The 24,111-nt window shown below is 53.4% G+C and overlaps 5 protein-coding genes across 5 annotated transcripts; 1 reads left to right on the top strand and 4 right to left on the bottom strand.

The window, feature by feature from the left end:
• Positions 1 to 148: 148 nt before the first annotated feature.
• Positions 149 to 1,726, bottom strand: BDP55DRAFT_696978 (helix-loop-helix DNA-binding domain-containing protein; the record flags this gene model as incomplete). The annotated part of the gene is made up of 3 exons (XM_060577630.1): positions 149 to 510; positions 564 to 1,544; positions 1,612 to 1,726. The coding sequence occupies 3 exons, from the start codon at positions 1,724 to 1,726 to the stop codon at positions 149 to 151; spliced, it is 1,458 nt and encodes a 485-aa protein (XP_060425188.1).
• A 1,113-nt stretch (positions 1,727 to 2,839) lies between these two features.
• Positions 2,840 to 6,423, bottom strand: BDP55DRAFT_753220 (uncharacterized protein). The gene is made up of 8 exons (XM_060580690.1): positions 5,623 to 6,423; positions 5,411 to 5,510; positions 4,781 to 5,021; positions 4,370 to 4,666; positions 4,107 to 4,338; positions 3,826 to 3,955; positions 3,598 to 3,773; positions 2,840 to 3,359 (listed from the first exon to the last, which is right to left on the bottom strand). Exons 1-8 carry the CDS (start codon positions 6,363 to 6,365, stop codon positions 3,197 to 3,199), a joined length of 2,082 nt encoding a protein of 693 aa, XP_060425187.1. The 5' UTR covers positions 6,366 to 6,423; the 3' UTR covers positions 2,840 to 3,196.
• Positions 6,424 to 8,711: 2,288 nt separating this feature from the next.
• On the bottom strand, positions 8,712 to 9,294 carry BDP55DRAFT_298270 (uncharacterized protein). Its single transcript, XM_060566608.1, has one exon. The coding sequence runs from the start codon at positions 9,137 to 9,139 to the stop codon at positions 8,807 to 8,809; it is 333 nt and encodes a 110-aa protein (XP_060425186.1). The 5' UTR covers positions 9,140 to 9,294; the 3' UTR covers positions 8,712 to 8,806.
• Positions 9,295 to 18,436: 9,142 nt separating this feature from the next.
• On the bottom strand, positions 18,437 to 19,099 carry BDP55DRAFT_676609 (uncharacterized protein). Its single transcript, XM_060575829.1, has one exon. It carries the CDS (start codon positions 19,045 to 19,047, stop codon positions 18,883 to 18,885), a length of 165 nt encoding a protein of 54 aa, XP_060425185.1. The 5' UTR covers positions 19,048 to 19,099; the 3' UTR covers positions 18,437 to 18,882.
• Positions 19,100 to 22,240, top strand: BDP55DRAFT_676606 (uncharacterized protein). Its single transcript, XM_060575828.1, has 4 exons — positions 19,100 to 20,559; positions 20,780 to 21,422; positions 21,499 to 21,697; positions 21,838 to 22,240. Exons 1-4 carry the CDS (start codon positions 19,582 to 19,584, stop codon positions 21,881 to 21,883), a joined length of 1,866 nt encoding a protein of 621 aa, XP_060425184.1. The 5' UTR covers positions 19,100 to 19,581; the 3' UTR covers positions 21,884 to 22,240.
• The last annotated feature ends 1,871 nt before the right edge of the window (positions 22,241 to 24,111 follow it).

Raw genomic sequence — 24,111 nt, 5'->3', positions numbered from 1 at the left:
GCTCTTTGCCCACGGGGTCGCTGCGTGCGCGGCTTGTTGACCCACGAGTAAGTGCCGTGGCGAGTGTTTGGGGCACGCTGCTTCGCATAATGTGGTCATGTACATGACCGTTGATTCTTCCTTGCCTCATTTCGTCTTTGATATGGACTCAGTACCTCTCGGGACGATAGCCGTTAACTCTGGGAGCCTCGTACTGGACGCCCGTCATTGAATCAGGCCCGTTGGGCATGTTGCCGTTCAGCCCTCGAATTGGTGGCAGCTCACGGCGGGCCGCGTAAGGATCCGCCTGATACCCTACCGCTTGAGGGGGAGGGACTTGGGATTGAGGCGGCGCCTGGCCTGTGGGGGACTGTTGCAACCTCGTGTTGTGCAGCTCATTCTGGAGACGCTGAATGTCTACGCGCAAGTTGTGGTTGTCTTGTCGCAGTCCGTCATTCTCCTGGGCCAACGTTGTGTTTTGCGACTGCACCATGCGCATGACGTCTGCCATTCGTTGGTGCTCGGAAATAGCTATTACTGATCAGCATATGCTCGAGAATCATTATGTGCATCATGAAACTAACCTTTGGTAAGAATTTCCCACTTTGACGCTTTGGAACCTCGCTCCTGTGGCATCAAATCACGCAGTTGGTCGAACAATTCCTTCATCTCTGTCCTTCTCTTGCGTTCCGCCAACTTGTGACTCTTCCGCAGCTCAGGCGTGCGGCTGTAAGGTTGTGAGCCCGTCCGCGAAGCTGCATCGTCGTCGCGCAGATCTCCAATTTGCTTGAGCTGTAGCGAGTGATGATGGACGGGAGGAAAATCGGAAGAGGTGCTTGATAAACGGTTGTTGAAGTCGGCAGGCTCATCCAAACGTCTCTGGCCAGGCGGTAGTCTCGATTCCGTGGTGAACTGGCTGCTGGCTATGGACTCGGCGATACTACTACGTCTTGAGTCCAAGTACTGCTCGTGGTGGCTGATTCGTTGTATTTCTTCCTCTGGGAAGGCCCATGCCTGACCCTTGGTGGGCTCCGCAGCTCGGGCGATGTTGCTCGTCGCAGGGCCTGTAATGGCCGGTGCGGTCCGGATGATCTTTGGATGCTCAGGGTTTCTGTCGCTGCTAGGCTGATATCCATTGGAGATGCGGTGTACCGAAAGATTGTCCAAGCCGGGACGGGGATTGCGCTGCTGGTTGAGAGTGTTCTGAATCGAGGTAGTCGACTGGTTGTGGCTCGCGTATGGCGAGTTCCCGCCCAATCTCATGTCGTGAAAACCCTGATTTATCCGGCTGTCAACACTCTCTCTTCGGGACCCAGGCCCCATGATGTCGTGAACCACTCCGGAATCCAGTGATGTCGGGCGCTCGAATCGACGCGGGTCAGCACTACCGGGGGTTGTTGGCGACACCATGGCGGCGACACTCATGTTGCTCTGTCCAGGCGACACCAGCTGAGGGATCATGTTAGCCGTGACAGGCGAAGGTGTCTTGTCTGCCAGCGAAGATTGATAGCCTGACCCCGTGGGGCTGAGGGCATGGTGCACCACGCCTGATGCCGCAGAGTTATCTGTGGGGGAGAAAGAGTTAGTTGCGCCCCTCCATCGCGAGCGTTTCTAGCTTTGTGTCCAACGTACGCTTGCTTGAGGCATCTGTACTAGAGTAATAGGCCGAGTCGCGGTTCTCGTCTGGGTTCAATACACCCGCTAATCCTGCAGGAAGCTTCTGTGAAGCTGGTCGCTGTCCGTCCATGTTGTATCTCAACGATTATCCGAGGACGAGGTCTGGTTGAATGGCAATCACGTATGGTGGCAAGTGTAGCGATAACGATAGCCGTCGTGATGCACTTGGATCGGAGTCGGTGATCGGATTGGAGGTGAAGAAGAAGACGAAGAAGGATGGCCAGAGCGAGGCGAAGCGAGGCACAGGTAGGCGATGGACGAGGCGGGCCAGGTGTGTAGCGAAAACGTGGCGAACAATTAAATTGTCCGGGGTTGAATTGCGCTGGACATGCGAAATCAGCAGCCTTTCTGTAGGCGTCTGAAAGCGCAGGCTACTTGAATCCTGGGATTATTTGGATAACGAACGAAGGTGTTGGTGAGGGGGAAGAAGAGCGCGATGAGGGTGGGATGGAGAAGGTTGAACAAGGACGAGGCCGAGGAGCAAGGAGGAGAGGTCTAGTAAACTCGAAGGTCGGCCGGCGTAAGGTAGAGAGGTAGAGGCGAGTGGAGGAGAAATACGGCTCGAAGCAGGCAGTTTCAAGATTGGGAGAACGGGAGCTGGGGGTGGAGGGGATGAGATGGAATTGAGCAGGCGGGAGCGCTAGGTAGGTAGGGTGGGTGGGTGACTTGTTGGCCTGAGCAGACGAGCAGAAGAAGACTCAACCCGGAAGAAAGAAGCTGGGATCCAGACACCAAGAAAAAAAGAGCGGCAGCGACAGGCGGCCTTTGGAACCGGGGGTGAGGGGAGGAGAGAGAGAGGAGAGGATGCCCAAGACAGGACAGGATAGGACAAGCCCAGGACAGGGCAAGACAAGACAGGGTTTCTGGGTACAGGGGAGGGGGGGGGAGTGAAGCTAAATCAAATGGAAGTCTCTCGCTCCTCTCTTTTCCTCTTTCTCTCTATCTCTCTCTCTCTTTCTCTCTCTCTCTTTCTCTCTTTCTCTCTCTCTCTCCCTTGGTCCCTCCTCACAAATTCATCCCAGTCCTTTCATTATCTCTCTTTTATTTTCATAGTGACTTGGACGAACTTTCGATGCTAGAGAGGGAGAGGGAGAGAGAGAATGTGTGTGTGTGTGTGTGTGTGTGAACGAGCCAACGGCACCACCTAAATTACGCTTCTACCACCTACGTACGAAGCGAGGTACGGAGTACATCGTACAGTACCGTCTGTGTTTTCGTACGCTTTTCCCATCTGCTTACGTCCCAGTCAGATAGCTACTTGTTTGTCCCTATGCAGTGGCACGGAATATGTATTCGTATTTCTGCCCAGCAGCGGTAAAATCACACATGAGCACCCCCTCTTCTCTCTCTTTCTCTCTCTCTCTCTCTCTCTCTCTCTCTCTCCACCAAGACGGAAAAAATAGACAACGGAATATAAAAAATAAAAAAGGGAGGAAAAGGTGGGTAGGTACTGAATCATTTGCGGCTTGCACCAGCGCTGAAATGGCCCTGACATTGATATCATGGAAAGCCGTCACCATCTCCAACCTCTTGTCGAGTCTCAGTCAAAGCATCGTCGTTGCTGCTTCATCCTGCTGTGTCGAGTGTAGGTACATCTGCCTACTCCTGCGTCTTTGCCTTCACTTTCTGCATCTGCGGCCTGCCAGCCCTGAAAATAAGGTATGCCAACGTATTGTAGCGCTACTACGGACGGGCAGAGCCACCTGGAATAAGGTGTCCAAGTAACCCGATCGAGTGCATGTACCCATGCCTTGTGCGGCATGCCAGTCGATTTCGCTGGCTGCTGCTCAGATAGCTCACGCCTCCGAGGTCGACCCAGAGCATCGCATGGGGAGGGGGGGTCTGGCGACCGTGTCGAGGCAGATGAGAAAAGTACTTGGTCCGCAGGTATTCAAGACTCTGCTGTCTCTGAGCGTACCTGGGGGGTGTCACCCCAACTACCTCTCTGCCACAACCACGCCGGGCGGCGCCATCGTGGACGACGTGGCGGCACAGCCGAACCCTGTTCGGGGGTTTTTGGGCACGCATGGGCGCTGTTCACGTTTCTTATTTCCCGGACTCGGCGGTAGCGAGTACTTAGGACGTTTGTCTGGCCCCGTAGCAATCATCCCTGTCCCCTGCACCGACATCAGCATGGCAAGCCATATGGCCTTGCCAATGTATCCATACACACGCCGCACGCTGCACTTCCTCGTGGATGTGCCATACCACGCTGGGAAGCTCGAGGGGAAGGACGTCTCCGATGGAAGTGGGGTCGCGGTCCTCACATGCATCGAGCATCTGCTTGTCGTGTGGCATCCTGGAGAAGGTTTTTGCTAACAGCTCTATGTGGTGTGCGTGTGCGTATGCATCCGCGTACGTTTGTCGTCCAAGTGTAAGTACCTTATCTGGACAAAGCCTCCCGTATATTCAACTGCTTGACGGTTTAGTGGACTCTGGAGGCAGCATACAGTGCTCCGTATCCGTCGTGCCCTACACTTTCAGAGTCACGTTGCTGCTCGCCGTCATGAATGTCTTTTCTAGCACGCTCAAGGCCGACCCCGGACTTGCCCATCATGAGGATGAATGCTGCATTGAGTACAGCGGGATAACAGCGACAGCCGCAGTGGCCGTATTTCCAATGTGCGTATCCATACTTGATCGTGTGACCTGATCGTGTAAATGGATGAAATGACGATTGTGCTATGAAGAAACAACAGCGCCAGGGTCGCACCATGCCATGCCGCCGATGCCATGCCTAGCCAGACCAGGCCGGTATGTTGGTCAGGCCAGGTCGTCCCAAAGACGGGTCTCGGGCAGCGCACAGTAGATAGGTAGGCATTCGTAGTAAAGCCTAGAGGAGAACCCAACAGCAAAAGGAATGAAGAATGCTGGCGGGATCTGATGACGGGCCCGCTGTTTTCATGTTTCGTCTCACAATGATCGAGACCAAATGCCACCCAGTTCGGGGCTTGCGAACTGGCGGGGGCCAGAAGAAACTTGAGAGGCTCGGCGGGCCTTAACTGTGAGACTGTGAGAAGAAAAAGGCCCATCAAAAATTTAAGAAGCGAACGAGGCCGGACCGATCGTGTTAGCATTCCAACAGTGCGCATCGAACGCCATCGCCGTCATCTAGGCCACGCACTTGCGCTTCGGACTCGGAATCCGGTCCGGTCCCTGTACCAGGCTTCAATGTTGGAGTTGTTCGCAGCCGGAATACGATCGCCAGTACCAGGACAGGTATCCGTAGGCCGTGCCGTGTCGTACCGTCGTCGAAGAACCTTGGCAACTCGGCTGGGAACTTGGGATGCCATCCTAGGCACAGCGGTCAAGGGGTCGGCCGAGAATTCCAGCGGTAGCAACAATGACCGAGGCCAGATGCTGCTCTATAAGTGACGACTTTAACTCAACGTGGTGTCGATTTTCAGTCGAGTGATTCCTTGCAGCAATGTGCAATTCATTAGCTGCTGAGCTCACATGTTTGCTTGTCCTTGATGCCTGAGCCCCTTGTGAAATCAAGGTATGGATGGATACATGGGCACTATGGGCTGCCAACGACAAAACCGGGCACGTAGTGTATCGCCCTCCGCCATTGTATTGGTGCAATGGTCATTCCGTGCAGGCATGCGTATCTAGCAGTTGATATGCTAAATGCCGACTTCATCGTGGATAGCGGATGCAGGCAGACCGACGCCGATGGGGTTCAAAAATTTGATGCCTAGGGTCCCCTCATCATCAAACCCCTATCCTGACTGAAGGGATTAGGTATCCGTACGGAGTAGGCGTAGGAGAACAGGGCCGCCAGCCAACAGGACTTGCCCCCGGTCCCGGGGACGAGACGGAAGAGGACGGCGTTTCTTGTCATCCCAGTAGGACTGCGGTCAGAGTGGCAGAGCCAGCATCGATTCTAAACATGGTCCAGTGGCCAGGGCATCATTCTTCAAGCCTCAAGTCGGTAGCCATACCTACTCCGCTGCGTAGTAATACCTACCTAGAAAAAGAGAGGACTGTAGTGAACGGGCTGCCCTTTGGCGGTAGGGCAGGTGGTGATGAAGGTGGGCACCATCAGCAGGGCTCGACTTGGCATGGCTACCGCGTGCGGAGCTGGTAGCGGCCATAGCATATCCAGACGGGCCTTGCTGCTCGAGGTGGTTGCTTGCCTCGTGCGTACCGGGCTGGGAACAAGCTGGGAGCGGCACCGTTTGCGACGGGCGATGGGCGATGGGCGATGGGCGATGCGGGATGTGCACGTCCATTCGTGGATGACGGATCCATCCCGCCATGTCAATATTCCAGGCGACTGGGTTTGGGCCGATCGTTCCCATGTGCGTTCCATGCGGTAGTGTACTCCGTACAGCGAGCGCCTGGGAGGATGCCGTACCACCACCAACAAAGGTTCCCGACCTTCGACTAGTCAGCCAAGCGCGGTGAAGAGACGTAAGCAGAGCACACCTCCGTCGGCCGTCCAAGCATGAAAACGATAACCGGGGGATAAATCGTTCTGGGTCAGATCCAGCCGAGATCAGGGCCTTGAAGAAACGGCACGAGAGGGAGGCACAGGCACAGGCAAGGAGGGACCCGGATCTTTGGAGCCAGAACCCTGAAATCCGTGTCTCGGGGTTGTCTTTTTTTCGTTTTTGGTTTTGTCGAACCATGGTAAAGCAACATGTGGTGATGCAAGGTAGACGGTGATGGTGTCGGATACTGGGCATAAACGTGGCAATCACCATCCGTAGACAGCTTGGCAGGTCAGATAGGATCGCTTCGTTTGTTTTTGCTCAGGGACTGTAGGAACAAAGGCGGCTCCACCAAAGGCTGTCGCAAGCAATGTTGGTGGTGTCTGTACCGTACGGATACACAATTTTGGGCCTGAATAGTAGACTGTAACACGGCGGATGAGTGACTTTGATGTTTTTCTCCCCTCTCGTTTGGTTATGTGTACGAAGTACCTCTTGTTTGTGCGTGTGTGAGAAAACAGGGCACCGTCTCTGGGGGATGCAGCACCGTTTGTCCAAGATCAAGCAAGAATGCTTCCGTCGTTAGTTACCTTAGTCCATGGAGCCTTCGGGTAATTTCACATACCTCACCCCTTCCTTCCAGCTCTCCTTCGCACTTTCCGTCAGGACTCAGGCATCTGTGTACGAGCCTACGAGGGCTCAATATCTGCAGATCAACAAGAGGAAGGTACGTTACACTTCAGGTAAGGAGGCAGGAGGTAACTAATGTGATTAGTCGAGCACGTCGAGGCAGGAGTGAAGTTAAGGGGAGCGTTACGGCCATGTATCACGGTATGTTGGAGTCCACCAAAAGGCCATGTAGTCGTCGGCGTCTTCGTCCGTCGTGGTATGCAAATCAATAACATAGCCCACGTTTGATTCAATATTTCCAAATCACTCGACACGTCTTGCGAGGAACTCGTACATTGGCTGAGTGTCTCTGCCTTTTCGACAGCTCTCGCATGTATCTGTATACGGATACGTAGATAGGTCTGGTACGGTATCCGTACTCACAGTCCCGTTCCCTTCCCGCGGCCAGTGATAAATCAGGGCTAGACCGCCGAGCAACTTGGAAGTTGAGACACTGGGCTATTACCGTCGCTGGGTTTCCTTTCTGCAAGCCGTACCTATCCATAGGCCGTGTCCCGGAACTGATCATGTCCGCGCCTCGGTGGCTGGGTCTAGAGGCGGCTGCGATAGAATAGTGGAAGAGGCGTGGTCCGGTGCGTATTGAAAGATGGCGCTTGGCTCCAGGTACCGACTAGGGAGCCTCGTGCCGAGTGGGGGGTGAATGGTTTATCTTTTCCCTCCCGTCTCTTCTTAGTTGCTCGCTTTCTTTTCTGTCCTTCGACCAGGCACAAAGTGGTTCGCTTGGTGAACTGGTTGACTACCTCAGCCTAACTGGAGAAACGGCGGTCGTCTTCACACCAATGTAGTCTCAAGCTTAGTTCACAGCGCCAAGTACGACACAGTTCGTCTTGTTTGCACCTGATGAAAGATGTGCGAGGTACCTCAAGCAAAGCAATCTTGAGACTTGGGGGGGGCGAATGCGGGAGTGTAAACATAGACTGCACCTGGAAAGTGGCTGATTGGAGCAGTTCGACAAGAGCGCCCATCACCAGGTCGATAGTACATACCGACAATACGAACCGCAAGGCGAACGACGTGGAGACCGGTGGATTCAGACACGGAGGGAGAGTGCGTGGGGGGGGAAGGCACGGAGGCTTCAGCTTGAGCTTGTGAGCTTTCTCAACACAGAGCAATTTCTGATCAAAGCGCAATACACAGCTTCCTTAGTCAGCCTCGGAACTCGAGAGCACGCGCCTCCCCCCTCCTCTGGGTGTCACGGGTGTCAAGAGAAAACTAACCTGTGGCTGATCTACTGCACAGCCTCCCACTTGCCCCCAGATCTTATGTAATGGGAAACGCTAGCCAACCGGCAGCATACTTCCCTTTTACGTTATCCATCGTGCCATCCTCCCATGCGCGATATCCCAATCACCACGTGCATTCTGTGCTGAGTACCTACCTACCTTGGGTGGTAGCTCTACGGAGTGCTTACCGTATAGACTCTGCGCATACCGTAAGTGTTCTGACCACCCCCAAGGTAAAGTACGGATACTTGACGTTGAATTCTCTGCCGTCATCTCCCCACGTATCATGGACAGCACGAGGTTTCCGTATTCCATAGGCACTGTTAGTATCCTTACCTATGTACAGTGCCTCGCTCTAGAATTCCCAAGGTTCATCCATCCTCATGAAAAGCCGCCCAACCTTACTCCGTACCGTGCGGACATATACACAGCGACTCCTCATCCAACCTCATGCTTCGCTACAACACCACCTTTGCACTTTATCTGACGGTCAGGCACCCTTTTCGCCCTCCCCAGTCCTTGTCAGTTTCCATCGTGGCATCGGCGCCACTTTCCACAGCTCGTTATCCTGGCATCCAGCAATACACACCGAGCACCCTTGTACTAGGTAGTCTGTACCAATACTCCCTATCCCGCATGCTACATAGGCACTCACGCACTCGAGCTTGAAGCAACGCAGCCCCGGATGAGTCCCCCCTCTTCATTGCCGCAATCCCTCCCGGCCGGAGGCTTGTCGTCGATCATTACTTGTTCGCCTTCTTCGCATCTTCGCAGCCGCACTACACGCACACGACACGGCAATCAGCACTCATCCACTAGACAATATTCGACGTCTTGTTTTGGAATCGGGACGCGGCTCTGTCTCGTCCTCCAGGCCCCAAAGCCACCAATCCGACAGCAATGAGTGATTACGGAGTGTCTATCCAGCATCACCCGGCACTTGTTTGCCATCCCGCTTGACATGCAAGGATGTACGAATAGAGCCGGCCACGTTGTTGAACATTCACTCAGCCAAATCGCCGGGCCCGCCCAGAATCCTTTTATCGTTTTTCCGCGCTGCACTTCAAGGCTCCAACACCTTGACTCAGACAAAAGTTGCCAGGAAAGAAATGAAATGATCGACACTGTCTGCATTCGCCAAAATAAAGAATGAGCTCGGGGCTTACCTGTTCGTTGACGAACCCCTATCTCGGTATTCCCGTTCGGATTTCATGGACCATCGTCTTGGAGTCCCACCAAGGGCGTTTGCCTGATCAGGTCTCGTTGGCAGCACGTTTGTCGGCAAGAGACGCTCGGCCTGGAAGGGGACTACCCTGTGCTGTTTGGAGGGAACCTTGTCTACCTTACGGAGTACAGCTCCTTGCTCAGCCAGCCTTGCCAAATTTTTGGGATCAATCATGAACCACGATCGAGTGCAGCACTGTAGCACTGCAGCGGCCAGCCATGCTTAGAGTGGTCCGAGTTCCACGATACTTTACGTCGGAACCCCCACATTGTAACAAGCAAGAGCCTTGTGGGATACTTTCGGCAAAAGAATCGTTCAATAACCATGGCACCACGGCTAATGGGCAGCGCTTGTCACAGTTGCGCCGATCTCACATTGTTCTTTTTCATTTTGAAACTCACGCCGGATCGACATTCAAAGAACTGCAGACTGCCTTCTTGCCTGTGTGGCAAGCCACGAGCATAACTGCAGCATCTCAATGCAGTCCAGCAACCGATGCAAACAGATCATCCCGCCCGGCGAGGTCGCCGGCGCGCGATGGGGAGAACGACTCAACCAAGCGAGACATTTCCCGACTGAGAGGCTGTGGTATTTTTTACGGTATACGGAGTATCCGTATGGATATAATGGTCTTGCAACGGGGAGGTCTTTACAGGGATAATCAGCAGTCAACTACCCTTTCCCAGGCGGCGGCCGTCCCCAACGAAATACCAGTCCTTGACTGACTCAAATGCATCGCCCATTTGCGGCTCCAAATATGCTTGAGATTACATTTACCTTGACTCCTAGGTAATACCGATTACTGGATACACTTCAAGGTGCAAGCAAATAACGCAAGGAACAGATGCTGAATCGCGACGTTACTTGATCTAAATCCATACCTTACATTCCGCTCAAGTTGACAACTTGAACATCTCCACAGCCATGGCCTTTCGACTCTTTATTGCAGGGATCGCGTCTGCTCAGCACCGTCAAAAGCCCGTCAAGACTCAAGAGTCAAGACTGAATTCCTAGGCCCCTAGTTCCCCGGCGGCGTATTCTATCCAGTTTTGTGCCCACACAGAACAGAACGCATCGACATTTGAGTCAAGTCCCTAGGGAATCATCCACTGTTCTTGGAGGAGCACTCCATAGAAATGCGAAAGAACATCATCTGCAGATCAGCTGCCAGCAAATTTGCATTTCGAACAGCAATGTTAAGACAAATCCGCCAAGAATCTCGCAGCTTCCGTACGTCGTTAAACGGATGCTGGAGCCCCTTGTGTCTCGACCTGCTCGTTCTGTTTAGTCCGAATACCTACGGAAAGGTACTACACAAACGCCTGTTCACAATACCTAGCCCGCGCTTCAAAAGGCCCCAATCTGCATTGCAGGACGACCCTTGCAAGCCGCTCTCTCCAGGATGCGGCAGCTTGCACATCATCATTAAACGCAAAAGAGTGGGTTTCTCTTAGTCGTCCCACGTGGAGGTTCGATGAAGGGAATCCGGCGGCGCCATTTCTAGGCGTGCATATCTTTCAACCTAGATGGGAAAAGGATGAGACAAGCAAGACAAGTTAGCCGCTGGAGACAAGACAGTTGGGCTGACCCAATGGAGTCTGTCAACCAGTGCAGTCATGGACGTATAGGTAACCGTACAGTACGGGGCTCTTCACGTTCTCTCATCTATCGACACACCTCCAGTTCACACAGCACAGCGGCCTTGCCAGCTCCGGTATTTGTACCGTACTACGGTATCAGGCCAAAGTTTAACCCCCTTGTCAGTTATCTTCGCCCGCACTTTTCGTGATTACATCAGCAGCATTACTTTCGAGATTCTTGTGCACGTCGAACACAAATTTGGCCATTGAGAGTCACTGCTCTACCCTGGCCAGACCCACGCTACCTGGTAGGGAGTTTAAACATACCCCTATAGACCAAGTACTCCATACTTCGTACTCAGACGCTATGTGAACCACACGTTCTCTCGAGGACGAGGGGTGCGGGGCATGGCCTCAGGGTTGGTGGGAATAGGCTCCCTGCGTTGCCTTTCCGCCCGTGTGACGGCCCATCGGTTCCTCAGATTCGTGTGCCACGTTTCTCCCACCTGCCAGTGTAGGATCTCCGCTGGCGTTCGCTCTGAGTGAGCCCATTGGGTGGTTCTCAACTCCCGGGGTACAACCCACCGGCGAGACCATCACACGTCCACACGAATGCAACACACCGCACCAAACATCCATTGTCGGTACAATGTTGATTGTAAGCTTGCTTGCCTCTTCAATAGTCTCAAAGGAAGAACCTACTCTCAGATCATACCACATCTATAACTCTAGAGTCGTGGAGAGAGTTGCCGACACGCAGGGCTCAAGCAGGCTACGTTGCGATAATTCCCAGAGATTTCTGCTGCTGTTGAGACTTCGGCGACGGATAGAAGAACCCTAGAAACTTGCACCGAGTCTCGTCAGGTAATTAACTAAAGTCCCCCTACAAAGCGAGACTCGTCTCTCCGCAGGGCACTCCACGGTGTCCCGTTGATTCGCAAACAATAGAGACGAACCAGCCGCCTCTTCGCATCGTTCTGCCAGTGGCGTGATTGCTGCACCAGCGAGAGGCAAATCTCGAGTCCTCGAGCACCACGACAGATGCGCCATGCTGTTATAACAAAGGTTTACTGGCACATCATCATCTCTTGCCAGCACTGGTAATCGCCGCTTCCCCAGAGAAACGAGGACGACAATCCCCCGCACTTTCAAAGCAATACCTACATTCATCGCCTCCACACACCGTTTGAGTTCGGACATATTCGAATGCAAATACACAGTGGTCATTTGCCCTCAATGCCTACAACGTAGGGGGCTCTGCACCTTCTGCTAGACGGCGAAGCGAATTGAAGTTCAGTGTGCTAAGTCACGACTCAACGAGTCGTAGGTGCTGCCTCGTGTCAGGGTCGCCCCTGGAAGTGATCAGACGGCAATGCGAAGCCTTGCTAGAGCAATCTATCTGCACTGTATTTCGCCGACACAGAGCCGTCCCTGGACCCCTGTGCCTCGCAGTACAGGATCACTTGGTCGGTCAAGGTCCGTTTTCGTCCAGATGGGATCGCTGCAGCGGAGACATCTACCGATTGAGAAGATCGTCATACCTTACTAAAAGCACCATGCTTCGACTTTCGGTACAATCCAGAGAAGTTTTGCTTCGGAATAGGAAACTTTGGCTTTGAAGTTTCATGAGTCCAGCCAGACAGTCTGAGAGTTCTCGAGTCCACTTCCGAGTCAACCAGTGTCCGTACTGCTCATTTAGCAATGAAGAACCAAAAGAAAACATGTCTCCTGCGCCCTAACGAGATAGTCATTCTTGGGCATGCGGCTATGTCTCGCACTGACATTTACAGGCCGGAAAATCCGAGCACGGAAGAGACAATAACAAAAATCAACAACGATGACGCAGCTGGCATTCAAGCAATTTTCTGCCGAATAATGATACCATCTCCGTCAGAGGCAGCATACCAATAATGGGCCTAGCAATTCCCGAGAGGCTACGGATATCCACGTCAGCCTCTCCGGCTCAGATAAACCAATTCACTTCCAAATCGTGGCCTGATATGATCTTCAGATTCAGGGCTTTTCAGTACATGTTGGCGGCGTAGCAAACCATTGCGGCATCAATCGTTTGACGAGATCGACATTTGCGCTACCGCAAATGGAGGACGTTCACACGCCCACGATCTGACGCTGCAGTGCACTGGCAGTGCTTGTATCATTTTCGTCACATTTCACTCGGCTGCCACTGCTCGTTCCTCCCCAAGACTTCCCCAAGTACTGCGAATGTTGAGGTTCAGCTGCCCCGAACCCGAAGGCTTTCTGCATTTGGTCGAGTCGTCCCTCCCTTGGAATTGTGATTCGAGCTCGACGATCAATGGCGAGTCATAGTATGGGCACCCTCAGCCATGCCAGCAGCACGCATCTTCACACGAGACCCACGATGAGGAGCTTCAGGTTCGATAGTATGAACGATCTTCGGCTATCTTGACTGGGACGGCCGCAATGCGTTTCTTGAGGAGCACCTCGCTAGTGTCGACGACCCTCGTCCAGTAGGTACGTATACAGGAAGTATCGAAAACCCAACGTCTGCCATGCACCTCACCATTCTGAAGGCGTCGATGGCTCTACGTGCTCTGCACTCACGCTACTAGCTCGTCGAGTTCCGCTTGGGTCTTGGTCGAGTTTCGGTTGTTGAGCGGCATCGCGTTCCCTCCCATATTGCCCTGCTTGGTTTACTTCGCATCTCCGTCAACTATTCCTGCAACAACGTTTGATCACGCGGCAGCTGGACGAATACGTCGCTGTTGGCTCATAAACTTCAGCTCCTTTCAGCAGGCTACTGCAATATCACTGACTTTCTCGGCTCACGTTCGCGGGCTCGGGTTCCGTATTGACATGACTAAACGGGGTCATCATTGAATGCATCTGGCAAACCTGATACCGACCTACATCGTCTTGGAGAAGCAGCGTTCCTAGCCAACAACAGTTGACACTCCATAAATCAGACGCAGTGCTCACCTGTTCGTCTGCAGAGCCATCAGGTTGACGGGACTCAATTCCAAAGGCTGAACCTGGCGTTTCTAGTCGTCAAACAAAGTCTGAGCGACCCTCAACGGCTTCTTCTTCACGCCTGATGCACAGTTACCTCAACTGGCCTTTGCCCCGGAACCGAGGCCCGAGTGTAAAGACGCAGGAGGTCATGTTGTGAGTGAGAGCCGGCCAGCGGTCTGGTATGATCGAAGCCGACACAAGAATACCACCCTTGCGAGTCACCTCCAAATTGGAGTGGACAACAGTGTCAGGTCGGCATATCTACGCGTTGGTCGCATCCGACTTCAATGATCGATCGCCAGGCCCATAGCTCCGGCTGGAGAACTATTTCACACATGGCTCGATATCTGGTCTCTCACATTCCTCGAAGTCACTCCAAATGACTTAGACACGGCGACAGCTACACATGGTCCCATATCGCTAAGAAGGACGTTTCCTAGCCGAACGCTGCCAGGCTATCTATGCCAACAAACGTTGTGTGAAACTGAAAAATTCGGGCTTTTGCCCGCCACATGTACGGAACAGCTGCTGTGACCAGGCACGGTCTTACTGCGAAAGTTCAGATGACGAGCTCATGTACCGATACATGATATATTTCTCTCCATCTAAGCTTCAAACTTTCACCCCATACAACACACTATGCCTAACCGATTCTCAGACGGCACCTGCACGGTGGCTAGGCCTGCTCAGAGTTGGTTTGAATGACAGCCAGGACTCCTTTCCCTTCGAGCATCCTCGGAGGCCCCGTCCTGCTGGCAATAGTCGAGCCCTGGTCCCAAAGCAAACTATCGATTGAGAGGGCGAGAAAATCACAGGTTGATTGCTCATGAAGGCGCCGTACACGCCGTCAACGGCTTTTAGCTCTTGTGGCTATCGGACGATGTCTCACGCACTGTCGAAAACAGCAACGATGGGCAAACGGTCAAAACATGGCGTGATGCTTAACTCTGACTTTCACGCGAACCAGGCGTACGGACCTCATTGAATTCATTTGGGAACGCAACCCTATCCTATTCTTGGGTTCAATCCGATGAAGTATTCGTTGGAGATAGCAACCACCAGGAGGGGCTGTTGAATTGAGGATGGGTTGAGACTTGTGGTTTTCCAGGCCTGATGATCTACGCCAGGAAGGTTTGTACCCTTGCCGGCACAGAGCAGCGAATGATCCGGGCGCCCCATTGAGGGGGGGGGGGGGGGGGGGGGGTTTGATGGTCGCCGCCACTACGCAGACACAGCATTACCATTAGGTGCTGCGTCGGCGGCTGGCAATGACGAAACAGGGGCAGCCAGTACAGCGAAACAAGTCTATTCCGGCCTTCGACTCATGCTATTCGAAGGAGCTTCTTCTTGCTGATTCGTCGTAGGTTCAGCGACCGGGAATAGAGCTGTCTCAAATAGCTGCATGCTGCCCTTCTAAGCAACGAATCATATCATGGGCAGAAAGAAGCAGGTGACGGAGCCAAGAGCTTTCATCCCCGCAAAGCATCTTCCGAAGCAAGCAGTTTGGCAGGCTACGGGATCCAGATCCTTACGAGCTGGGAAGAAGTGTGGACAGATACGAGAACACTTCTAGCCGATCGAACGTCGACCTATCTGTATCTACACTAATGGGTCCGCCATGGTCTTTTTCCAGGTTGTCGTTGAGCTTTGTCTCTTTCAGTCAGGTGCGGGTACGAGATCTACTTGTCGTAGATCGAAGCTATCACTTGGACTCGAGGGGTACACCCAAGCGAGGTCTTCCCTTTTTCGCCTTGCTTGACACGAGACGGTCTTTACGCTTTGACCGAGAGATCTTGTTTTTTTTTTCCGATCTGTCAACGACATCGTCTGGGTCAGCTTGGCCCTAATAAGGAAGGATGGGACAAGGCAGAATGATAGATAGATCATTCTGCTCAAGGAAACGATGGACGGTGCAACAGGGTGTCTTCCTCGACTGTCGGTTTTGGGGAAGGCGTGTGTGTACATCTCAATATGCACTGGACCGCCACAGCTCACATATTGGAGAGGTGTCTGAGACATTGCAAAGCTGTACAACGAAAACCTGTTTGCAGCGGTTGCTCTTTTGCCTCGTGGCGTGGTGCGTCGCGGGCTGCCCACATCCAACAGTCTAGATGCCCAGCAGACGCCCTCTCCGCCCTCCTTTGGCCGGCACACGAGGGAGGGTTTCGTGAAGGGTCGTTTCCACCCACACCATCGGTATCCAGACAAATGTTTCCCGAGAGGTTCACTTGATGGGTGATCATGGGTACCGGCATGGTTTCGGGGAGTGGATATCGGGTACGGGAGCCAATCTCAAGGGGCCGGCCGCGGCCCAGAGAGCGATATTCGCCTGCCACGGTGCCACGGTGTCACGACAATGGGGGTTCAAACGAGTCCAGATAGCACAAGGTCCCTGACGGATCCTTTCATTTGCTCTGTAGCGGCATTTGTGCGACCATGCACGATCCAGAGGCACGCGAGAGCGGGAGATTGGCGATCAGTAAACCAGCAATCCCCCCAAAAAAGACCAAAAAAGACCCAAGAGAAAGGAGAAGAAAGCGGTATTATGCCCCCCCCCCCCCCCCCCCCCCCCCCCACCCCCCCTTGAAGTAATCGGCCTGTGCAACAGCCGCAATGAGAGGGGCCAGCCACAGAGGGATCAGAGAGCGGTCCACCCTCCTCCCCGTCCGAAGGCCCGTTCTCGACTTTCCCCCGCCCTTGCCGCCGCGTCCGGGCACTCGGTCCTGGCCCGCGAGGGCAAGGCTCAGCCGATAATCATCATTTTAAACTACCTCGCCCTACTGTCACGGACAACTCACGAGGATGTGGGGGGCGAGAGTTGCGGGAAACGTTTGAAGATTCTTCTTCTTCTTTTCTCTCAAGGTCCACGGCCAGTATTATTTTCAGGCGACACGAAGAATCTGGAGAGGCTGAGAAGGATGGGTGGCGTCCCGACGATTAGTGATTGCGATGAACCCGCTTCGTTTTGAAACAATCATGCGGGATCAAAAGTCTGGATGTCGTGGCTTACAGCGGGCTCACCCGACCCTGAGAAGGAAGGGGGCCTGCAGATGAATAGGTATCAGGGCCAGTTTACTTCTTCCCCCTTCCCATCCATCGTCATTATCGATCTCACTTCCCGGCTGTTGTGTGTCGCACAGCGTTACGCAGCTCCCCTTTTGTCGTTTTGTGTCCCATCCACCCGGGGAGAAGAAAGATGGCCGTCGAGGTCTATCCCATCTCGGTCTCTCTCGCCTTTGCACAACGTTCTGTTAGTTTTGCCCGCCCATCCCACCACGGTAGCCGCGGGGTGCCCCCTTTTACCAATCTTCGATGTACGGCTACCCCCCGCCTAAGCTAAGGGTAGGAGATGGGCGGGTGCACACTTCTGGGCGGCAGCTAAGGTAGCGTAGCGTCTATGCATCTTTTTACCACCTTTTGATCCTTTTCGAAACCTGGCCCCCGTGCCTCCCCCCCCCTCTCTCTCTCTCCGTCGTTTGATGGAATTCTTCGAGGCGACGAATCTTCAAAAGTACGGTAGATCCCGATGCGTCGCATGCGGGGAGCCGGACTCTCTTCTCTTTTTGCGCCGTCTGTTTGGGTAAAACAGTCACGGAGATACCTCGATCCGGGAGCGGTTGGTTTGGGGGGTCCAGTTCGGCCAAGCGCGAAGGAGGGAGGCACGGAAGTTAGGGAAGTATGGATAAGCGTGGTTTTGCCCTAACATAAAAGGCAAGATGGTGGCTTGAGGCTTATTTTCTTTCTTAGATCTGACAGAATCTGGCTGCGCTCGTGCGGAACGGACAAACTATCTTAACTAAACCTCGAGTTTGTCCGTCTCCTTGAGTGCGAGGTTGTCAGGAGGGGAGGAAGTTGATGGTTTACGTGGTAGGGCGTGGGTTGATGGAAGAAAGACAGGACGGCGCACAACGCCTCAAACGACGGGGAGGAAACAGGTTCTCTTGGTGAGATTTTACTTGCTTTACTACTCTCGCACAACAAAGTCGAGAACAGAGACGGTTGCTAATAATGGATTGTTTCGAACGGGTTCGAGAGATTGCGCCCCTTGGTTTTTCTGTGATCGGAATTGGAAAGCGACGACAAAGAAGGATCGGCGACTTTTTGGCGAGACGTGTAACAATCGCTCGAGCGAGGGTGCCCAGATCTTTGGCGAACCTACCTTTGCCTAGAGATGGTAAGGGGAAATGTAAGTTGGAGCTGAGGCTCGAGGCTGGAGCTGAGGTTTGTCCGGTGATGTAGGGGGGGGAAGGCCGAGAGGTCGGTACCCGGCGATTTGGCTCATGGGGGTGGGAGGAGGATTCGACTTTCACGGCGAGCCTGTGGCGACAGGGCTTGTTCCTCTTTCCCCTTCAACGGTCGGGTTCAATTTGGGTGACAGCTAAACGTGGTCCAGAGGTTTCGATGCCGCGAGGCTGCTTACTGGTTCTGGGGTGTGATGACGATCTTTTGGGAAAAGGCGTCTGCGGTGAGTGTATTGTGCGGAGAGGCGGCGGCGGCGGCGACGGTCTGGAGGTCTATTGTGTAGCGGTGTCCGGGGAGGAGGGCTAGATCTCCTGTACGACCTGAAAACAGCTTTCCAGTGTTCGGATCGTGAGAGGAGGCGAGAACTCTCGGGCCGCGGAGACGTCATCTGGCCCCCCCCCCCCCCCCATTATTGGGGGTTACGCTTTTGCATATCCCTTCTTCTTTTTGATATATGTGTGTTTCCCGCGCGGGGAAAAAGATCTCTTAGCCAAGTAGGGGAAGGAGGGGTGGGTGGCCAGGCGATGGGCACGCGTGGGAAATGTCTCTGTTGCAAGCAGACAAGGTGACGAGGATTTTTGGACGATAACGGAAATACATCGTAGCTTAACCGACGGCTTAAGAGGTCTAGTACGCCTGGAACGGTAACCTCCCAACGTGAACGAGGAGCGGGGATTTGCGCCGCGCGGGTGAATTCTGCGAATGGTTTGATGCTGGTGACTCACTGAAAGGGAGATGGAAATGTCTATCAATGGTCTCGCCCACGTTTGATGGGTGTGATGGCTTTGCTTTCCGTCATATGACTTATCAGACCACGCTTTCGAGCGGACGCCATGAGGTTATCTAGAAAGGTACCGACTTCCGCAAACGGATGATCTTTGAGGAAAAGAGGGTGAGATGAGTCGAGACCGAGCTGCTGGGACGCAAGGTGGCGGGATTATTGTCGCCATGGCGGGCGAGGAGGAAGGTATTCCATTCGCTCTGATTGCCGACCATGTGGCCATATTTAGATGAATGCAATGGAGGAGAAAAGGCGTAATAGAGTGGTAATGGGACGCCGTAGACACGGAGCCGGTGATGGTTGCGGAGTTTCGGGAAGCTTCACTGCGGAGTTTCGGATTGGTTGGGCGAACCGACCGTCTGACGGCCGTGGTGTGGGGCCGCAGCTGGCGGACTTTTGTGCTGACGCGGATCGGAGTTTGACGCTGCTCCGCAACTTCATCCCAAATTCCCACCGGCTTGAACGGATCGAACACCATTCGCTTCCTTTCCGAGTAAACCTGGTGGCAGTCTTGCAGATTGAGACCGAGTCGCTTCACTGGTTCAGCGGACACTCTTGCCCACGCAACCCCCACGAGGATCAAACCGCGTAAGCTGACTGCCTTGGATCCTTTTCTGAAAGGCAGAGAGAGAGAGAGAGAGAGAGAGAGAGAGAGAGAGAGGACCCATCGGTCCTTGTTTGAGAAATCGTGATATCGCATCTTTCCCACTCTTACCTCTTTTTCCCTCTTCTCCCTATTCCGCCCTTTTTCTTCCCCATGGTCAATCGGATCCAGCTGGCCGTGCCGACCCATCTATTATCCGCCGCCGCCACTCCTCTTGCTTCTTCCCCTTCTCTCCACAGTCCAAGACCCGACGCTGCCGCCGCAGAAGCAGCAGCAGCAGGGCATCAGACCCAGCAAGCGCAACCGCAACAGCAGGAGCAACAACACCAACACCAGCAGAGAAAGAGAAAAGAAATGTCCGCAGACGGTCTGAAAACGATGAGTGACCTGGCGGACGCGGCGGACAAGTCCCGCCAGAAGAGCTGCAACGCCTGCGTACGGAGCAAGCGCCGCTGCGACAAGCGGACCCCGCGCTGCACGCGCTGTAATGAAAAGAACTTTTCGTGCGTGTACCAGAACCTGCCGCCCGCCTCTGCCAATGGAAGCGGTATTGGTGGTGGTGTAAGAGCCGCCGCCGCTGGTGGTATTGGTGTTGGAAGCCTCGGCGGCCGGGGCGAGTCCCCTCCCTCCGCCGGGGGTATGATCAGTAACCCAGGCGACACCCTTCAGGCCATGGACATTGAGGAGGACTGCGGCAACATCAACGATGACCTTCCTCCCTTTGACTTTAACACTCTGACCGATCACCATCTCCATCACCAACATCAACATCAACATCAACAACATCATCAGCCTCAACTCCAGCAGCAACCCACGCCCGCATCGTCATCATCGTACATTGACGGCGGTCTCCCGACGATAGTGATGACGGAGGACATCCACAACAGCGGGAGCAGCACCGACAACGCGACGTCAGTGCCGTCCACGTCGTCGCTGAACGTCGACTTGAATGCCGCCAACGCGCCCTTTGACTTCAATTCGGTCATGGATTTCCTGAACGCGGACCCGACGGCCGGCGGGGAGCTGCAGCTCTGGGAAACGCCGTTGACGCCTGTTGTGCAGAAGACTATGCTGCCCGAGATCAACCAGCTGGACCCGTGTGACTGGGATAATGAAATGGGGGAAGTGTGTGTAAGTTAACGAATCTCTTCTCTCTTGTTGCGGTTCTCATATCTCACAAAACTCCCCCTGCTCTTCACGTCTCCATATTCACGTTCTTTTCATGCCCCATTTCCCGTCAGAGTCACACGTCTCTTTTCCCTTCGCCCCCATCTAGCCACTCCGCATTGGCAACCCTTACCTCGCGTATGTCCACGGGAATGGGACACATATACTCACGCCGACCTCACAGGGCGGCTTCCAACCATGGCAAATCCACGAGCCAAACTCCCGCATCGGCCACCTCGTCAGCCTCGTCAAGAACATGCCCGTCGTCTTCGCCCAGACCAAGCAGGCGCCCTTCCTTCACCGGCACCTCTACCGCGGCGTCCGCGAGACGCCCAGGCCCCTGATGGCGGCCTACACCGCCATCTCGGCGTACGCGGGCATGACCGAGTCCAACAAGGATTGGGCGATGCGCGCCGTCTGCGAGGGTGCCAACGAGATCCTCAAGAGTGGTGGTGGTGGTAACGGCACAGGAAACGTCAAGGACTCATCAACATCTACGACAGCTGGAAGCAACATCACGGGCCACGAGAAGCTCGCGAGGGCGCAGGCCCTGTTTTTGATCCAGACGGTGCGGTGTTTTGACGGCGACGTGACGTTGCGGGCGCAGGCGGAGCGGGATATGGGTGTTCTGGAGAAGTGGTTGAAGGACCTCGAGGGGTTGAGGGACAACTTTGACGAGGTGCATCTGCTGGACGATGGCGCGTTGCGCGGGAGACCGCCGCGGTCCTGGGAGGTGTGGGTTTTTAACGAGTGTGTGAGACGGACGGTGTTGATGGGGTACATTTTTACGAGCATGTATCAGATGCTCAAGAGTGCTGGTGATTTTGGTAAGGCTTCTCCTTTTTTCTCCCTCCTTCGTGCCCCCTTGCCTAGCCTAGAGCTGACTATTTTGTGTGATTTCAGATCCCGATATTGCGCCATGGTTGATCCCGCACCGCTGGACTTTCTCGAGGCACCTCTGGGAAGCACAGTCTTCGCCGGCCTTCTTCTCTGCGTGGCGCGAGAAACCCATGTTTTTGGTCAACAGTTTCTTCGTGCAGAGTGTCGCCAAGATGGCGAGGCCGGCGGACGTGGATGACTTTGCGAGGATGTTCCTCACCATGTGAGTACTGTCCCTTTTACATTTCGGAACGATCTCCTGCCTTTGGGTTCAAGGCAAGGCGAAGCAAATGTGTCAGGCCGGGGGGGGGGGGGGGGGTACTATGAGGTTATGATCGGAGGCTAATTTGTCGGTGATTATAGGACTGTTGGTGTTGAGGAGATGAAGCATTTCATGCTCGAGGTGTGAGATAAGGTTGGCTATGTTAAGTGGTTTTGATCAGGTATGGGCTACGTACGATGCTGGCTGTGTCTCTAAACTTTGCGTCTCTATTTGCATAAAGGAGGAGATTCAGAGACTTATCGCTGCAGCTCCTTTTGGGAAATTGGATGAACTTTACTTCGCGGGGTATCTTGATGACATGGGAGTTTAGGGGGAATTGGTCCAGCGATTTGTTTTTTGCTGTCTGGCACTGTCTTGGGGGACGGGGGTGCATTTCTCCCTTTCGGTTTCATGAGACAGAGACGACCACTACATTGTCATGATACTGGGCAAGGGCACACATTTTGATAGTTGATTTAATGAACACATGGTCACTACTCCAAACTATTGAAGTAATCTGTCTTTGGCCAATGTCCTCATTGCATTGGGCATTCTCGAGACTAGGCGGCAAGACTTGCAAAGCTGAACCATCATCAGCGTCCAGCGGCTACATCAGAGAAGTATGATACAGCCGTCTGTCTCAAGGTCAACAAGGAAGAGAGGCTGAGCCAGTTGTTAAGCCGGGACATGTTGCGGGAGCTATCAAGGGGGTAGCGGGGATCTAATTCTGATCGGCGGCAGCATGAAAACACTCGTGAACTCATTGCCATTGTCTCCAACCATGGTTCCTGTCATCCGAAACTCAAATATATAAATGGAGAACCTAAAGATACTGACCGAAGCTTATACAGTTAGCTCATCGTAAGTCAAGCGACCTTTGGCTAAAAAGTGAAAGTTGATAGAAAGGGGGAGGGCTGTTAACAAGGTTGACGCAGCGAGACCAGAAAAGAATGAACATGCCACTGGAAGTTTTGTTTCTACCCATGCCGAGAAGCGGCTAATGCTCCATGATGATATTGACAGGGCCAGGGAGGTTTGCAACAACCATGTTGGTGTACTAAAGACAATAAAATGTGAAGTTGACCGTAGCAGGGGGGAAACAGCGGAACGAAATAATTCGAGCAAAACGATGAGAACAACTAACGCGACTGCCGAAGACATTTCTTGTTCATTAAGGAAAGAAGAAATCAGTATTCTCAAGTGTGAATGTTGTTGACTGTGCATTCTAGACGAGGTACCAATATCAAACTGGGACCATTTCATCTGGTATCTCACCAATCTGTTCACCGTCCACGTTCAAACCAGTCACCAAGTCCAACGTGAACAGACCCAGGCATGTATCAAACAAGCCAGAATGCGCGATAGCTTGGTCGAACAGCACCATCCTCGAAACAATCCATCACTCAGCATCCAGCTCCAACATATTCAATCCACAACTAGTTCCAATCCAGCATAACCAAGCTCAAAAAGATCTCTACACTTCACATATCTACTACATATGTACAAATAGAGATATTAAAGCTCAAAATTAAACATGTCAGGCAAGAAGACGACCCCCATCTACTACCACGATCCCACCAACCCACCCTGGCAGGATCCCGTTAAGAGCAAGGGAACCCTGAGTCACGGAGGGACCAAGGGAAATACTGGGGAGGTGCCTCGGGTGGTAGCAAGGAAAACAGCGGCGGAGGTGGCGGAGGTGGCGGCGGGAGTAACAGTGGTGGCGGGACTAGGAAGGAATGGGTGACAGATGGATTACATGGACCAGAGGTCGTGGGTGTGAGGCAGAGAGGATTTAGAGCCCGGGAGTGTGTGTGGTCTTTTAGCCGGCAGTTGCACGATACCCCAGTCAGAATTATTCTTACAAGTACTATGCGTTGGAAATGTTTGTGGTGATGTCAATTGGTCAAATCGTCAACTTGACGAGGAACGAAGAGACTGAGATGCACCAAAACTGTGAAACCCACTTAGTCGTCTTAAACACCTGGATTCATGCTACTTAAATCAAGTAAAGAGTTCTACATCTTCGTGTGTGTGCCTTGTACAGTGGTATACACGGCAGATCCCGCCAAGTCTGCTCGATACCAAATGACAAAGCCCCATCGCAACATGAGTTTGGCGCTGTTTTTTTGTGGCCCAAGAGAACGAGAGCCTCCGTCGCCTTAGATCACCGAACTGAAGCCATTGCTATCGACCAACGAGGTGGAAGATGAGGCATACAGAGACGTGCCGATGCCACGAAGACCAGGAGTCACTATACGACACCCATCTAACAATCCATGCCAAGACATAATCATACAGCTAAATCAAAGGTTCTCATGAAAGGCGTTGTCTCATTCATTCTTTTCCACCCGCTATAATGCTACATCTAGCCC

The sequence above is a fragment of the Colletotrichum godetiae genome, assembly GCF_030913485.1.
Source record: "Colletotrichum godetiae strain CBS 193.32 chromosome Unknown BDP55scaffold_49, whole genome shotgun sequence".
Taxonomy (NCBI): domain Eukaryota; kingdom Fungi; phylum Ascomycota; class Sordariomycetes; order Glomerellales; family Glomerellaceae; genus Colletotrichum; species Colletotrichum godetiae.
This window is presented reverse-complemented; position numbering and strand designations above follow the sequence as displayed.